Consider the following 18373-nt stretch of genomic DNA (forward strand, 5'->3'; position numbering starts at 1 on the left):
TGGGAACGTCTTTAAGGAGTTTACAACAAAGTAATCCTGAAAAAATGTGCTAGCAGTTACATTACAGATACCTACAGTAACAAGCAAAGCAAACACACAGATGGGTCCCCAGTAGAGGGCTGTCTGGTTATGTTTTCAGAGAGAAGGGGCCATCTACATTGACGCTTGATGGATACATGGGAATTCCCTAGAAAAATCAGGACAGAAGAAAATATGCAGAAAAGAGTATCAAATTTATGTACATGCTTTTGAGATTTATTTGGAGTTCTTGCAGCATTTAATGCCTTCTAAAGAACTTACAAAATAAAAAAGTTATATTACCTATTTTTTTTCATAGAGGAACACTTCAGGTATATAATTAATAATTACCTCATTTCCGTTTTCTTCAAGAGAGTGAATGTCCATAAATATTGGCTATTTACAATTTCCTAATTTCTATTAATTCAAAAAAAAAATGTTGAAATTCTTTTGTGCTTCTACCCGAATTTTTGAATTTCTTCTTGAATTTATGTATGTAACTTATGTGATACTTAAAATTAATCTTAATTACATAGGATTGGAGGACACATAATCCAGAAGCAGAAAAGCTCCTGGGAATTTCACAAGTTTTTGTAAATTAGTGGTGAAAACTGTTAACACTGTTCTCAGATGTTTCATTTTCTTTTTTCTTTTTAAATTTCTGGAAAATAAAAGACATCTTCTCTGCATCTAAAATTTTCAGTGATTTCTGTTCATGAAAATGAGATCACCCTTTATGATCTAAGAGGCATAATATCTCAGCGCTACACAAGCAAGCCAAGGATTCTCTAGCATGGGAAACTCAATCATTAATATTCTTTTTTTTTTTTTTTTTTTTAAGATTTTATTATTTATTTGACAGAGAGAAATCACAAGTAGGCAGAGAGGCAGGCAGTGAGAGAGGAGGAAGCAGGCTCCCTGCTGAGCAGAAAGCCCGATGTGGGGCTCGAACCCAGGACCTGGGATCATGACCTGAGCCGAAGGCAGCGGCTCAACCCACTGAGCCACCCAGGCGCCCCCAATATTCTTGGAATAAGGGGGTCCTGGGTGGCTCAGTCAGCCAAGCATCTGCCTTAGGCTCAAGTCATGGTCCCGGAGTCCCAGAGTCCAGGGATCGAGCCCAGCATCCGGCTCCCTGCTCAGCAGAGAGTCTGCTTCTCACCCTGTTCTCGTGCTCTCTCTTACTTTCTCTCTCTCTCAAATACGTAAATAAAATCTTAAAAAAATATATAATCTTGGAATGACATTAATGGGAAGCATTGGGACCTGAGGGCACACAGGCAGCTAGGAGAAAACTCTGCTAAGAAGGGCGGTGATCCCCCCATAAAAATCACATCCTCTGCCTAGGATATTTTAAAGGAATGATACATCATGCTTTATGGTGTTTCTATTGTCACAGATTAATTACATCTTCTCATGGGACAAAGGATGGGACACTGCATCCCAATATTACCTCGTTCCTCGGGGCGGCATTAAAAATAGACTAATAAAGTACACCAAGAACAAAGGGTTGACTTATAACTTCACACTCTGGGTGGGCAGAAAACTTGGTAAGAGAAAAAAAAAACATAACTATCTTGGGGCTATATTTCCCTGGCACATGTCTATGCCTTGTGTTGGAACACACAGTGACTTCAAAGACAGTTCTGGAAATGGAAAGATGCCAAGAGAACTAGCGCTGAGATACTTAACTTGAGTAACTACAGGCACTTGCTTTTCCTGCCTCTTTTTAGTTCAGATATGAATTTGCAGAAAAATGGAGTCCAAAGAGCAGCATTCTTCGGGCATCTTCTTTATTTTCATTTTAAAATTTCACAAAGCATTTTGTTTTCTGATGTTATCTGAACCAACACTACTGGCATAAGGTGTAAGGTGAACTGAATGAAGGTAATCCCACAGAAGAGAAATTATACTTTGCCTGCAGACTATTTTAATAACTTATTCGAAGGGGGGCAGTAAGACTATTTCCCTAATACCGATACCAATACTGCCAATTCTTCCAATACTAATACCAATATAAACAACAGTGATAGCAGAGCTGTGGAAAAAGTAAAAAAGGAGTTCAAAGAAGGTGTTGCAGGGAATAATGTGTAGCAGGAATAAGGCTGTCCCATGTTCTAATGTAAGTTACTGAATTAAATGAAATTAATATTAGGTAAAATTATGTAAGGTCTATATATTCTTTGAGAAAGCTTCACAGATGCTAGGACAACTTTTAAGGAAGTCACAGAGTCTCAGTGACAAGTGCAGGGCAATATTACACAGAAAGAAGACAAAAACACAGGAAAATTAAGAAAACACCTTTAGTTCTAGTCCCATTTTTAATACCGGTTGGCCCATCTTCCTGGTGCAAGTCATACAAACTTCCTTTGCCCAAGTTAGTAGAGCAAAGAATGTCGAATCTCATGACTGAGGCATGTATTTCTGTAATACTACTTCTATGTCATGCAGCTTAACCTTTTTGTTATGGTGAGTATATGCAGGCACCTTTGCATCCTGTAACTTTAGTCTGGGAATTTAACTCGCAGATGTACTTGCTTACTTGCTCATATAGGGAAAGAGCTGTATGTACAAGTTTAGTCCCTGATGTGTTATGTGTACGGCCAAGCCCTGACACAATGGAGATGTCTATGTACAGGAAATTGGCTAAATGAATTGTGGTAATGGATACAGAAGTACTCTGCTGGTATAAAAAGAACAAAGAGACATTTTATGTTTTGATATTGAAAGAGTTTTAGGAAACACTATGTGAAAGAATAAAATGAAAAATGGGTATTTTTTTTCCACACAAAAGGAAGGGACCGAAAAATACAACTGTATTTCCTTACATATGCCTTACAATTCTATAGAAGAATTCCAAGTGTTGTTTTTTTGTTTTGTTTTGTTTTGTTTTTAAAGATTGTATTTATTTATTTGACAGCCAGAGACAGCCAGAGAGGGAATACAAGCAAGGGGAGTGGGAGAGGGAGAAGCAGGCTCCTGATGAGCAGGAAGCCTGATGCGGGGCTGGATCCCAGGACTCCAGGATCATGACCAGAGCAGAAGGCAGACACTTAATGAATGAGCCACCCAGGTGCCCCTTGTTTTGCTTTTAACTTACCTGGTTGTGGTAAAGACTCCATAGACCACAGGATTTCTTTCATCTCTTGTGGGGAGTAAGTAAATATCCTCTATTAATGGAAGAAAAAATAACAATTCATTATATTTTTACATATTTGCCTTATCTTTAAGAATACAGTACTTCTGAGACTCTAACAGATATAAAATTCAGATAACAGTGGAAGTCGTTACATTATGACATAAGAAATTAGGGGTTAAAGACCGGTTTTCTCCCTAGCTATGTGGCACTGAACTAGATATCAAGCCTCTTAGGTGTCTATTTCAATCACCTATAAATGGGATGATTCGCTAATAATCTCCATGACTATTCCCAGTCAGAAGTATGTGATTTCTGACAGAAGAGTAACTAATAACATAGGGTGTTTTTACCCTCCGATGTAAAAAAAAGTCTTGCCCTGTAATTGTGTCAACTTATTAATAATTCAATTATCTATTTGCCAACAATATAAAAATCGCTACACAAGTTAATTACCTGCAAAATACTTGCTCAGTATTTTGTAAATACTTAAGCAGTATTGATACCAAAGTATGTGTAAACAACCTCAATTAAAAGATTATTTAAGATGTGAGCATGCTTATGTACCACATGAGGAATCAGCCAAGAATAATGAATATATACTTTAAATGCCGTATGGCAAAAATCATTCAATGATAACATCATTTTTACACAGCAAGGCAAAAACAAGTTCAAAAGATAAGATTTGATGATGCTAACTTTATATATAGCTGAAAAAATTCCTTCTAGAACTAGCTTTGAGAGGGGTAAAGACGGGAAATTCAAGAGAATGACCCATCGAACATTTCTGAGTATTCTTTTTTTTTTAAGTCGGAGGGAGTGAGTTCACCCAGTCTCCCGGGCTCTCCAGCAGAGGGCATCCTCAGAATAAAGAACCCAAGTTCCGGCTGCCTACAGACTGCCGTGCCTTCCAAAGTAAAAGGCCACATGGAGAATGAATGGATTCTGGTGAACCTTTGCTGGTAGCTTTTTGTCTCTTGCTGCTGCTTTGTTTCCTCCTAACTAGGAGGATGCTTACAAAGAGAGGAATTGCTTCATTACAACGTGCTCTGAAACCTAGAGCACCTCCATGTTCTTTGTGTGTGTGAAGCTGTCCTGGGCTCTATGGGGGGGCTAAAATAAAATAAATGCTGAATTTATTAGGCAGTAGGTCATTTTTAAGAAAAAAAAAGGAGCATGTGACTCACGAAGCTCATCAAAATGAGTGTCTGCCCCATCATTTCCAGGAATAGAGCAAACTAATCTGGCTTTAAGAAAAGTCGTCCATTTGTTTATCAGGCTGCGTTGTCCTCCTACATCGTTCTGGGGGGAGAAAAAAGGAAAATAGTAAAGATACAGATTTAACGTCATTGTTTACAAAGACAGGGAGTCTACATGTTTAACGCCTTGAACTTTCAAATAAGGGAAAAGGCAGTTTTGTCCTTTCACATTCATGCTTTTGTCACGGTTGAACGACTACCATGTGTACAACACGGCTCTCCTGAATGAGGTGCTGGCAGGGCTACCCAGGAAATGACTGAGTCCTGGAATCAAATCTCACCTCTGCCACTTTTTGTTCCATGGACTACAAAAGGCTACTTAACTCTCCAAGTTTTTGTTTCCTCACTGAAAAAAATGTGAATAGTGCCTTGAAATTGATTATTTTGATGAGTAAATGGAAAAATTTGTGTACAATGCTTAGCATAGGGGTAGAAAACTTACGTTCAATAAATCCTAGCACTGACTTGTGTATTATACACATGATAAAGATCATGATGTACAGCCTTTAGAAATATGATATAGACTTAAAAAATAGTTTTTTTCCAAAATTAGTGCCCTATTAATTAAGCAATAAGGCAACATAAACATACACATAAAACCAATCTTGTTTTAAAGGCTAATTGATGTCTTTCCAGACTTTCTTTCACTGTGAAATATTTCATTAAATTGTTCTTTAGACCCTTACCAAGCACACGTGTTTAAATCAATTCAGTAAAATAAATTCAATAACTCACCATAAAAAGATCTGTTTCTTATTTTTAATTTAATAGTTTCCCATGAACACTAAATTCATACAATTTGTTATCTGGCCGGACTAGATCTGCTATGTTTTCAATAAGTAAGATAAGACTGTTTCATGGCATAAATACTGTAAATACTTAAACCTTCAAAAATTACTTCTGGAGTCACTATTCCCATTCATGTACTTACATTTAAATGTAAATTACATAAAAATTTTTATCCATCATGCAATCTATGTTTTATAAAATTAATAAAAGTTCACTATGAAATACTAACTCTGAATATTTCGGAACTATATTCCCTGTGCTTCTTTTATCTCTGAAAATTATATGAAATTAGAGAAAAGTATCTAAATAGCTCCTCCAAACAGGAGAATTCAAAGTCGGAGAAATAGTTGCAATTCTTCAAGAAAGGGAGAGGAAGAAAGGGAGGGGGAGGGAAGACAGAGATCCCTTTGCATATTAACTTGGGTGATATGGAAACCCAAATTCCAGATGATATAATCTTAGTAACAAAGCAAATCTCAGAAGGCTATAGATGTGTAGGAGCGCTCAGAACATAGTGAGGTCCTGACACCATAGGCTGGAGCTCTCTTTATAGCCTTAGCACCTAACACCCTGGGTGCACCAGGGCACCTAGAGTGAATGAATCCCATTTTATTTTGTTTTGCTTAAAGATTTATTTATATATTTGAGAGACAGAGAGAGAGTGCACTGGGGAGAGGGACAGAGGAAGAGGGCAGGCAAGAGTCTCAAGCAGACTCCCCTCTGAGCACGGACTCAGACCCAGGGCTCCATGCCACGACCCTGACATCATGACCTGAGCCCAAATCAAGTCAGACACTTAACGCACTGAGCCACGCAGGCACCTGTGAATCCCATTTTATATCCTCCTCTGCTAAACACCAGAATACTTTTCACCAATAGCTCTGTAGACATAAGTAGTAATTTTTATGTTCTTTATTTGTTCTTTAGGTTTATAACAATGTGAAAAGAAAAAAAATTTAAAGACATTCAAATTCAATAAAATATTTCCTATAGGAACTAAGATTTGCACTTAAACAAAATACTGTGCCTCACAATTTGCGCTGTGTCTCGCTGTTTTAAATTTTAAATGATCCAAATCAGTGTGCACTTCGTCTTGGAACACATGTCTCCCTGAGTTCATGTGGACTGGCAGATACAGGAGAGAACCTCCATGATAAGTACAGCGATTGTTTGGAAACTGGACCAAAAAAAGACCTTTCTGGCAATAGTATTTTGACACTGATACTGTTTGGAATTTCTGACATGTGGCGATAAAGCAAAGCAAAAGAACATTTAGTTGATTTTCTCATAATTTTTCATTCTTTTCAGAAAATGCACTCCCTATTCCTTTCATCCAACACCTACTGTGCATGTCACTAATGCCCTGCTTATCAGGTGTTTAATAAGTACATGTTCGATGATTAGTGAGTAACTAAAAATACAAGATAAAATTGATAAATGTCCTTTGAAAGTATAGATAAATACCAAAGGAGTTAAGTCTCCTCTGAAATGTCTTTGTAGTGGAAAAAATGAGGACAGGCATCGCTGTGGAGTTAGACTCAATATTGTTCTTAAAATGAGAGGTGAGTTCAGACATGCAGAGGTTGGACTATCCAGGAAATATTCTAGGTGCTAGAAACTAGGGGGAAAGGGCAATGGATGGAACACTTTATAACATGTACAGAGAACCAGGACAAATTTCATTTAGATGAAGACTGGGATAAATGAAAATAGTGGAGGGAAATGTTATAAAAGAAAATTCGAGACAATCCAGGAAGGCTTTCATACCAGATCAGAGCATATTTATGTCATTTAGTAATATGCTATTTCACATATAGTATTACTACAAATAAATGAAAGAAAATGAATACATGATCTATTTCATATAATAACTCTCTAGAACCAATGTGTCTATACTTGCTGTTGAATTTATGTTTGTATATGGTGCTTCTATTGTTGTAGTATCATTGCTCAATAATAAAAATAATCAATATTTAAGCTAGCTATTGGATGATTAATGATGGCTATAGCTGTGAAGACAGATTTATCTAAATATGACCTTTATTTTTACTGCTAACATCCTCAGATCATTTAATAAATATAAATCCAGATGTTAATATGAATAGGCAAAAACACGGATGCTTCCTTCTATTAATGATGAATTCTGTGTTAATGTTTAGTAGGATTCCAGTGAGAAAATATGTTATCTGGAATCACTCAGAAAGAAAGAGATTTTTAAATAAACTTAAAAATAAAAAGTAATATATCTTCTCATCTTTCTCATGAACCTTGATTTATATCTTTTTACATTCACATGTGTTCTGTCTTTTGTATTTTTATTTTAGCAGAGCCCTACCCATACTAAGCCAAGCTCTCGTTAAAATCTTTCAATTTTAATGCACTTACAAATTTATAATATTTGAACATTTTCATTGCCTTTATTTGCACATTTTGAGTTAGCAATAAATACTAAAAATAGTGTTGATTCAATATACATGAGGAAATATATCCACCGTCATGAATTTAATGCCAGGGACTATGTTTGGTTTACTGCTTTACCCCTAGCAGAGTCGTTGCTCAAATTACTTTGTTAATTGAATAAACAGATATATCAAATATTTGCTCCATGACATTCCTCTATCAGGTATCTACATCACTACTTCCATAAAAATTAGCAATCACATCCACTTATAAACATTTTATGGGATAAAAGCAACAATAAATGTCCCTTTTCAAACAGTGTCCCCCTTTTCCATTTGCAGTTATCATCCATATTCAAGACAAACCATGAAACAGTTCTAACTATTCTACGAGGTTCAAATTTGTTGGACAGGAAAGGGACATACTGTAGCCTGTATATGTGTGTGTGTGTGTGTGTGTGTGTGTGTGTGTGTGTGTGTGTGTGTGTGTGTGTATATATATATATATATTTATTTGTCGGGTTAAATATATATATACAAATATATATAAATAAATATATAAATATAAATGTAAATAATATATATAAAGATATATAAATAATATATATTATTGTATATAATTATATATTAATTAAATTATATATAAATTATATATAAATTAAAAATATATAATATATAATATATATAAATAATATAAAAAATAAATAAATATATTATTTATTATTATGGAAATTGCAATTCTCTGAACAAAAAGAATCTTTAAATGTTCTTGCCAATCCTCGAGCCCCATTTCCTGGCCCCTCAAGGAATAAAATGATAAAAAACAAGCAAAAAAAAAAAATCCAGATCAAAGATGAAAGCCACCTACTCTCAGCAGGGAAAGAAGTATAATTTCTGGGATAATAGTTCTCAGGGATGGATTATAAGCATTTAATGACTGGATAGTAACTCTTAGAGACATCCAGAAGCATGACCTGGAATGGCAAAGTTCAATTCTCAAGGAGTTGTATTTCTCCTGTAGGGAAGGAAGTGTCAGTTGACTGACTTGACCACCTCTCAGTCCCTGGATTTGTTTGCAAATCCACAAAATCCCCCCTGAGAACTTTAAGCCCTGAGGAGGGCTGAAAGGGAGGTAACCACTTTTGTACTAAATTGTCACCTCCTTGCTTGTTTTTGTGAAGTTCTAAAGAACACAACTATCTCACTAACATAATAGATTTATTATTGAGATGTCAGAATCAGCAGCTTTTAGTCACCATCTCTTCTGTGCCTCCACTCTATCACAGCTTCTTTGTGGTCAGATTGCCAAAAGCCTTGACATTCTCTACAGATGCAGATGAAAGTAACAAAGAAATTAAATGTAAACAAGTGAGACCACATGGGTTCCATGTGGGGGGTGAACACAGAGGGTGACTGTTCTCTTATTCTCTATGGTTTTTTATATGTTTGTGACAGTTCTTAATTTTAAAAACAGAAAAGACAGAAGATGAAACAAAGCACAATTTAGAATCCTTCAGCAGCTTGAAAATAAACTCTCTGGGCCAGGTGGTCGAGTGATGGCTGTATATTATGAAATACTATGATTTCCACTCATAGGCTACTGATGGGTAGATCAGTCAGAAGGCAGGTTAATGATGATTCCATTTTGCTTCTACTGTCCCAGCAGATTCAAGTCCTTATAAATCTTACATAGACATGTGGAGTAGCTACAAACTGTCACACATGAACTTTTATTGAGTATGTCTTTTGACCTTTGGGTCACTATGCTGGGTTCATCTGCTAAACACAATTTTATCTGTATACATCATCCTCTTTGCGGATCTCTTAGCACTTTATAAATATGATCCTTTTCACCTATGTCTTGGGAAACAGAAGCTCTTGGAAAATACAAGAATTGACTTTTAGCTCTATGCTCTTAACGCCTGAAGACTTTATAAATCAACGAAATCACAAGACATCTGTGAACATGTTGTATTCCATTGAAATATAGATTAGCATTCAGAAATCTGTAACCATATTAATGAGTTTAAGTTGAAAGACACCAGGCTTTTCCAGTCAACAAACACGGAAGAATGGCACATCTTCAGCAATTAGAAAAAGGAAAAAGAAAAAAAAAAAAGGTTTGATGCAGGAGTCAGACTGGTTCATAAATTCTTCTTTGCTTAAAATTAGTTCTTTTGCTTAATGCTCTTCTGCATCCTCGTGCAGGCAAGAGAATGGAATTCCACCAAACACTTTGAAAACTATCATCTGTGTACCTTTTATGCACACTTCTCCCCAGTTCTAGCTTTTAATGACATTTAGTCTCAGAGATTTTGGTTTGAATTAATACTACCTTTTTCTTTTGAAGTGTAATCTAAATACTACAATATTGTAAATCAATAAACGTATTTTTTTCCATAACTGAAACCGCTCCACTGAGATAAACACATAGACTTCCCATGGACCCTTTTTACACATTCAGTATAAGATTAGGGCAATTTAATACTTTGGTGTTTTCAATGTAATGCCTCTTGTATTTTTCAATACAGCATTCATATTCTTTATCTGATCTGTCATTTATGATAACAGCCTTCCCTTGTGAGTTTTAAACAGTCTCGTGTTGAGATTTGCCTCTGAATCGCCTGAGGACCCATTCCACCAGGAAATACTGGGGCTAAGACCCCAGCAACTGACCTTTTAGAGCAACTGTCCAATGTACTCCCTGGGCTGCCTCGAGCTTCACACACTTATTTCCAGGGACGGATTTTAGAACCTTTATAAACTTAATACACATAGTCTGTATGGGGCTGGGGTAAATAAAAATGATAAGGATAATCCAAACACAGAATGGCCTATTTAGAAGCTGGAAACTATAATTATGATGTGACAGAAACAAAAAGTAAAATCTGGAATAAGAGGTTCCAAGAGCCTCATTAGGAAAGCATGTCATGGGCGCCTGGGTGGCTCAGTGGGTTAAACCCTCTGCCTTCGACTCAGGTCATGATCTCGGGGTCCTGGGATCGAGCCCCACATCGGGCTTCCTGCTCGGCGGGAAGCCTGCTTCCCCCTCTCTCTCTGCCTGCCTCTCTGTCTACCTGTGATCTCTGTCTGTCAAATAAATAAATAAAATCTTTAAAAAAAAAAAAAGAAGGAAAGCATGTCATATACACTAAAATATGGTATTATACTGAGAGCAGAGCTTAAATGAGGACCTTTTTAATACATTAAATGAACTAATGGAAGACAGTGAATTACATGGACTGAATCAAATGAGAGAACTATGTCGTTGTGCTTTCCTTTTTAGACCGGATCTTCCTTTGCAATGTGTGGTAACCACGTTTCATCTAACTGTTTCATTGAGATGGGGGAAAGAAAAGTAATAGGGTTATGACCACTAAGAAATAAAAGCAAAATAGGAAAGTAAGGAGTCTTCTATTTCATCTACAAATAATCTTGAAATCCCTTAATGGTAAAAGAAACAAAGCTATGTAAACTCAAACATCTCACACAAAGGGAAGAGGAGAAGAACAAAATAAACAAAAAAACTTGTATGGCAGGTATTAAGCACAGTGATTTTTAAGGGATCTATTCTGAAGAGGCTTTCAAGACAACCTATATATATACATATATATTTATATATATATATATATTTTTTTTTTTTTCTAAAAGGTACTCTCACATTTAGAGATGACTGTTTTTGACTTGCTATTGGAGAATCAAAATGGAGAACATGTTTTTCTAACTACTGCAAAAACTTGTAAAGATTATTAGAAATGCAGGACTAGATAATAGTCTCTACTAAAACGTTCAGTTTCTAATATTTAACAGGTTAAAATTAAGTAAATGTAAGCATGAGAAGCATTTTGTTTTTGTTTTTGTTTTTTTCTCAGGTAGGATCAGAGCTCAGTAAATTAAAAAAAAAAAAAAAAGCTACAACCAACAGTGTAAATCCTTGCCTAGGAATTTCTGACAGGAAAACAGATGGAAGTGAAGCAAAAGCACATCTGTAACTTGTGGCTCTAAATCTCTCATTTAGGTTGTAAGTGACACGTTGAAAAGTAAGCAAAAAAACCCCACAACTCGGCAGAGATCAATAAATACGGAAAGTGTCATCGGCCTAAAAACACAAATCTTCAAAGGCAGTAATTGTCCAAAAAGGACCATATATCAAGGTAGACAATGCAAGTGGAATCAAGGCAAAGGTCTATTAATTAGACCCCCAGGCAAGTTATGTGAAAGGACCATCCAAACTGAATTCCTGGCATGGACCAAAGGAAATACTGCAAAACAAAAAAGAGAACTGGCATAACCTACAGCTGGAATCCAGAGTGGGCGAGCATAAGTAAGCTAATGGACAATGCTTCCAAAAATGAATAGAATCCCAAAGTAATGGGAAACAACCTTGAGGCAAAAAGTTGCAAACAAGCCTCACTGAAGAGACTGGTATTTCCACACTGTAACTCACAGGGTGAGTCTTGAAGGGATACACACACACACACATAAACACACACACAGACACACACGTGTGGTAATAAACACCACACAAACATAAATAATAGTATCTGAAAGGACTATTCAGAAGGTTTATTTCAGGCTGTCTCACCTGTTCTTTCAGTTAACATTTATTACCTCGCCATGGAGATCTGTGTAATTTACCATTTATGAGAGCAGACCAGGGTGTAAGGTGCACCATTTGGTGCTTGAAATATTGGCTGTATGACAGAATAAAGAATTATGAAGTCTGGTAAGGCTCTAGAAATCATCTAGGCTAAGCATCTTATTTTAAATAGAAAAATGGAGTAAGAAGTTTGATAGGCAAGTTGGGATACCATTGAAAAATAATTCATCAGTAAATGTGTTCAGCCATATACAAGATAAACATACTGAGTTTGAAAGTGATTGAAAGGAGGTGCTTACTCTCCTGAGGTTGTCATGCAATGTACTCTAATTCAGCTTCTTTAGTACATTAAGTGTCTCTCCCTGTCCACGTCTCTTGTCTAAAGTTTGCATTGTTCAAATTGTCCACAAAATTTTCACCAGACATGTCTCCAAATCCTTTCGACTACATGCAGAAATAAGATCCACCCTCCAAGTACAAATGTTGCTAAAAATGAAGGCAAGTTAATAACCATAATTTCAAACATGGAAACTAATTAAATATCATCTCTTCCCATTAACCTTCAGTAACTGACCTATCTCCAACCAAACCCTGTCCCTAATATAAACATACTACCACTCTTGTGCTCCCAAGCGCAGTTGGTTGACTTGGCTCCAAAAGTGGGAGTGTGTATGAGTGATATGTTGTATGTGTGTACGTGATTTTTGACATTTAACTTCTGTTGTATGACAAGGCACTTACATTATTCACATGTCAATCTTCTACATTGTTGACTGCTTGAAAATAGAGACCTAGTTAAGTCACTCTTGTTTTCCAGTACCTTCCTCAGTATCTGCCACATCCAAATTCATATGATCTCATTTAAATCTTTCACTTCCTTGGTAACAGCATCATGGAAGAGATGAGTGCCCTCATTTCCTAAGTTAAGAAGCTGAGTTGGGGGGACCTGGGTGGCTCAGTCAGTTAAGCCTCTGCACTCTGTTTGGGTCATGATCCCAGGGTCCAGGCATCTAGTTCACTGTCAGGCTCCCCCCGCTTCTCCCTCTCCCTCTGCCGCTCTCCTGCTTGTGCGCTAGCTCTCTCTCTGTCAAATAAATAGATAAAATCTTAAAAAAAAAAAAAAAGCTGAGCTAGGAAGGCATAGAACAGAGACGTAAGCCTGATCTGCTTCCACATTGAATATTTTCATCATTCGAGCAAACTATATTAGTGATATCCTTACTGCCAAATCGAATATCTGATTTTTAATAACAATCTTATCTGACTTCCTTTTGGTGTGTAATATTACTGACAATTGCTTTCTTCTTGAAACAGCTTTTGTCCTTTGTCATGCCACTCTCAACAAGTTCCCCGCCTACTATCAAACTATTTCTTCTCAATTGACTTTATAGTATTTTCCTCTGTTTTTGTTTTATTTTGTTTTGTTTTTCCCCTTAAATATCGTTGTCCCTTGGGATTGTGTCCTTGCTCATTGATCTCATACTACATATTTCCCTGCACTATTCATACACCTCCATGACTTCAAGAAACACCAGTACATTGGTGATTTCCAAGTTCATGATTCCGGACACCACCAAGCCTCAGGTTCCCATTTTCAACTGGCTATTTTGGCAGCATATCCCAGAGCCATGTCAAGTTTGACATGTCCAAGTGTGAAATTCATGCCTTTACACAATATTTGGTGTTTTTGCTATCAAATATCAGAAGATATCTCTTTGTGAATTTCCCTCATCTCTGGTTATCTTCTGGAAATCACAATTACTAAGAATATAGGAGTCTGTGTCTACGGGCAGGTATTAATGTTTCTGGGACAGTAATAGGGAAGAATTAAAATGCATCAAGGATCCAACAGGACAGGAACTTGTTGCAGCCTCTCATATACATCATGATGTCGATATCTGCAGTATCAGTCAGTATACGAATGGGGAAGATAAGACTTCTTATGACTTGAAATTTTATGTATGTTTTAAAGGGGAAACAATCACTATCCTGTTAATTTCCCACGTACTTGTTATGTTCCCATCACAGCAAAGCTCTTTCAATATCTTTTTTTTTTTTAAGGTTTCATTTATTTGGGAGAGAGAAAGTGAGAGAGAGAGAGAGCATAAGCAGGGATGGGGGAGAGGGAGAAGCAGACTCCCCACTGGAGCCTGACATCGGACTCAATCCCAGGACTCTGAGATCATGACCTGAGCAAAAGGCAGATGCTTAACTGACTGAGCCACCCAGGTGCCCCTTTGATTTCTTAAATGCTCTTTCCCACCTCTGAGATTTCACATGTGCTTTTCCTTCTGCCTGGAATATTCTTCCCGATCCCTGTCTCTTTGCCTTGCAATTTCATAATCATTTTCAATATCTGGTTCAAAAGTTACTTTCTCAGACAGAACATCTTCCACAGCCAATCTAAATCCCACCCATTTCCCTAACGATGCCCTGTGACCCCCCCACTTTAGCACTTGCCACACTTTCCAATGATATATTAATCTGTGTTTTCTTGTTTAAAGCATGTATCATTTAGTAGTGTGCAAGCTCAGTGAATACAAATATAACTTCTTTTTTTCTTTTTATCTTCTATAAAACTACTGTTTATTTAGCACAGCATTGTGCACACATTAAGTAAATGAATACTTTCATAGTTTTTATTTATATCTTTATTATTTGAAATTTTTATTTTAATTCCAGTCAGTTGATAACACACATGATACTATTTAAATTAATATCAGTTAAAATTAAATAACATTAAAAATTCAGTTCCTCTATCACACTAATTGAATGTTAATACTAATAGCCACGTAGCTCCTGTGTTGGAGAGTGGACATATGGAATATTCCTATCATCATGTAAAGTTCTAGTGGACAGACTAATCTACACTAAGCAATTAATAAAGGAGAAGTAACAAATTAAAGACTTATTAAACATCCATATCTAGATTCTATGCATTCTATTCTATTCACTCCTATTTTCTTTAGGGTCCTTACTTGCAAATATTTCTCAGTCCAGATGGTTCCTCAAATTATTGCTAAGTATATCTATCCATCAAGTCACTTCTTTTCTAAAAAACATTGATAACTTCTCATTGCCTACAGGATAGAGTTTGAACTACTTAATATGGAAACAAGACTTCTTATCTTCCAATTTACCACTCCAATCTCAAATGACATTGCCCCCCATATCCACCCCTCCAGTTCCACTTTCAACAAAATTTCATCCTTCTGTAAACCAAATATATGCTGTCACACTGCTTGAAAGGCTTATCCTTTCCTTTCCTTGATATAGTCCTCCTCCTTCTACAAGACTCAATTTTTGAGCTTCGTCAAATATGCAGTATTCTCAGCTCCTACCTGTCACTTAATATTGTGATTATCTGCTTGTATCTCTATTTCCTTCAGTGTGCTGGGAGATTTCAAAGAAAGGGGACAGTGGTGTACTTATCTCCCAGGGTCTACTGTATTATTGCATTTTGTCCAGAACTTATATTTTGTTATTATTGAAATAATGAATGAAATAATGAAATATAATAATAATAATAATGAAAGAGTGGGTTACAGAATTGAAAAGACTCACTCTTATTCTGTAAACAATCTTTAATAATTTTTGTGTAATTTTTGCCCATTTCAATAAACTTTCTCCCAACCAATGACAATATACTACACAAATAGTACTATCTTTGACAGGTCAGTAAAATGACTTTTACTTGAGTTTAATAGCTGAAGAGGTAGGGGACACTTAAATTGTCACCAGTTTGGAGGCTGAAGGTCATCAGTTACAATTAGAAACAAACAAAAACAACAAAACCAGAATATTTATAAGTATATGAGCCTATAGGAATATCCTGGTGGAATAAAGAATATAAAGAACTCCCACATTACTAAAATGTTCTTTAAACTCAGTAAAGTGTACACAGTTCACTCTTACTTCTCTAACATGATCTCTGACTTCTTGGATCTTTGCTTATATCTATCAAACTCAATTTTGTCTCATAGCATAGACAAACATTTATTATTATTTCTTGAAACTGAAAAACAGTATTGTAATAATCTCATGGGGGTTAAAAAAAAAAAAAAGAACCAGCAGAGAGGAATAATATGTTCTGAATAATGTCAGAGAGCATTTTATGTGAAAATAATATTTAACAGCAACTTTTAGGCCAAACAGTTGTTTTCTTTTTAATTAAACTTGTTATTATTTATGGGATGCCTGGGTGGCTCAGTCATTAAGCCTCTGCCTCTGGCTCAGTTGTTTAGCCTCTGCCTTCAGCTCAGGTCATGATCCCAGAGTCCTGGGATTGAGCCCCGCATCGGGCTCCCTATTCGGTGGAAGGCTGCGTCTCCTTTTTCCACTCCCACTTCCCCTGCTTGTGTTCCTGCTCTCACTCTCTCTGTCAGATAAATAAATAAAATCTTTTAAAAAATTAAAAAATAAACTTACTGTTTTGACATATTTATAAAAAGACTTCAAGTCATTTTAAATCTTGTCAGTGAAATCTCCATTTACAAGTGCTCATTTTTTGCCACAGTTTAACCCTCAATTATTAAGTAGAGTTCAAAACTGTCAGAGCGTGCTGCAATTAAGAAATTTTAGAGATGTATGCAAAACCAAATGTTGTAAACATTTGACGAATTGATCATATGTGTAGTGGGAAATTCTGAAGATGGTACTAACTAGAAACAGTGATGGAGTGAAGAGATGTAAGAAGGACCTCCATTATATCTTCTTTTTTTAGAGGAAATTCATCCATCACATGTCCTTATTTGATCTCACAATTTGTTAGCTTTTTATCCAAACACAATGGCTTGACAAAATCTTGCTGTGTGGCCTTCGAGTTTTTTTGTGGTGGGAAGATTCCTGCACTACAATTCTCTCAGACTTTTTAATTATATAGGAGTTTGTTCATAATTAAAACAAAATGACCCAAGGCTTTTAGTTAAGAGTCTCTATCATATTTTTAAAATATAACATTATAAGCAGGGCAACTACATTTTTCTTCGATATATTCTTCCACCTCTAACATAGCTTTCAGTACATTTAACAATAGGGTACAAATTCTATTTTGTAACGGATGATTTTCTATCACATGTGTTAGACCTACAAAGAAATAAGTATTGAACTCCTTCACAAAACACTTGTTATCAGTGTTCATCAGAGAGTGACTTGTAAATCTTTTTTGACATATTTAATGTAGTTCATTTATGTAAATGATGTCAATCCACAGCCCTGCTTTTCAGGGTTGGAATACTGTTGTTACAAAGCATGCTTCAGTACACTAACATGCTACGACTACTCCAAGCAATGGCCATTCATCTCTAGGCAAGAAGTTTCAAGAGAAATTACTGTGAATTCTTGGACTCTGAAAGAATGAGGATGTTTTTTAGAGAGTTCTGTCCCCTGGGGGTAAAGGGATCAGTGGGAGGCAGCATCAGTGGCTAGGACACTAGGAAAAGAGTGATGTGTGCTTGGGAGCTGGCCTCATTCAAAAGCCATGTTTTCATTAGCACTTTTAAGCGCTGTGATGGTTTGTATTTCTGTCCCTGGAAGTGTTCAAAAGCCTGAGGGTACAGATGGAGACAAAAAAGTGATGGGCTCAAATAGATGAAAATGAAAAGTTTGTACAAGACCTAAAAAAAGCTTCCTATTCAGAGTACTTATTAACTTAACAGCTCTTTTTTAATAACAGAGTTTATGAAAGGTGTCTGGCTATTTAAGAAAAGTTATTTCAAGGAAGATAAATCCAACTGAAAAAATAATACATTGAAATCAAAAGTGTGAGCCAGTAGCATTACTATTCTATAAAGCTTGTATTCACTCAAATGAGAACTTGAATGGAACAAAATGGAAGTGTTTCACAGAATTCTGTTTTCCTGTAACTAACATAAAATGGCAATTTTAAAAAATGAATTGCAGTGTTCTTCAAAAAAAAAAAAGTTCTACATTTTGCTTTGTTTTTTCTTCTTATCTCATTTATTCTCAAAGCTTAATCTAGATAAATGGTCTAGAAAATATTTACTATAGTATTACTATAACCACATTTTCAACTTACTCGATCCCTATAAAGATACATAATTTTGCATGTGTGATGTGTTTTCATAAAAATACCAGACCTTATTCTGTTAGTGTTCAAGTTACTCCAGTGATTACACTACTTTCAACTTCAAAATCAAATTTAATGTACAAA

General features: G+C 36.0%; 1 protein-coding gene across 1 annotated transcript in view; it reads right to left on the reverse strand.

The window, feature by feature from the left end:
- The window catches only part of LOC111155273 (semaphorin 3D), a 127704-nt gene that overhangs the window by 42081 nt on the left and 67250 nt on the right, over nt 1–18373 (reverse strand). Inside the window, exons 8-9 of the mRNA XM_022515401.1 lie at nt 4342–4456; nt 3119–3188 (exon numbers count right to left, since the gene is read on the reverse strand). Coding sequence (XP_022371109.1) covers nt 3119–3188; nt 4342–4456 — 185 coding nt within the window. The remainder of the gene's footprint in view (nt 1–3118; nt 3189–4341; nt 4457–18373) is intronic.

The sequence above is a fragment of the Enhydra lutris genome, unplaced genomic scaffold (assembly GCF_002288905.1).
Source record: "Enhydra lutris kenyoni isolate GAN:26980312 unplaced genomic scaffold, ASM228890v2 scaffoldscaffold40, whole genome shotgun sequence".
NCBI classification, from domain to species: domain Eukaryota; kingdom Metazoa; phylum Chordata; class Mammalia; order Carnivora; family Mustelidae; genus Enhydra; species Enhydra lutris.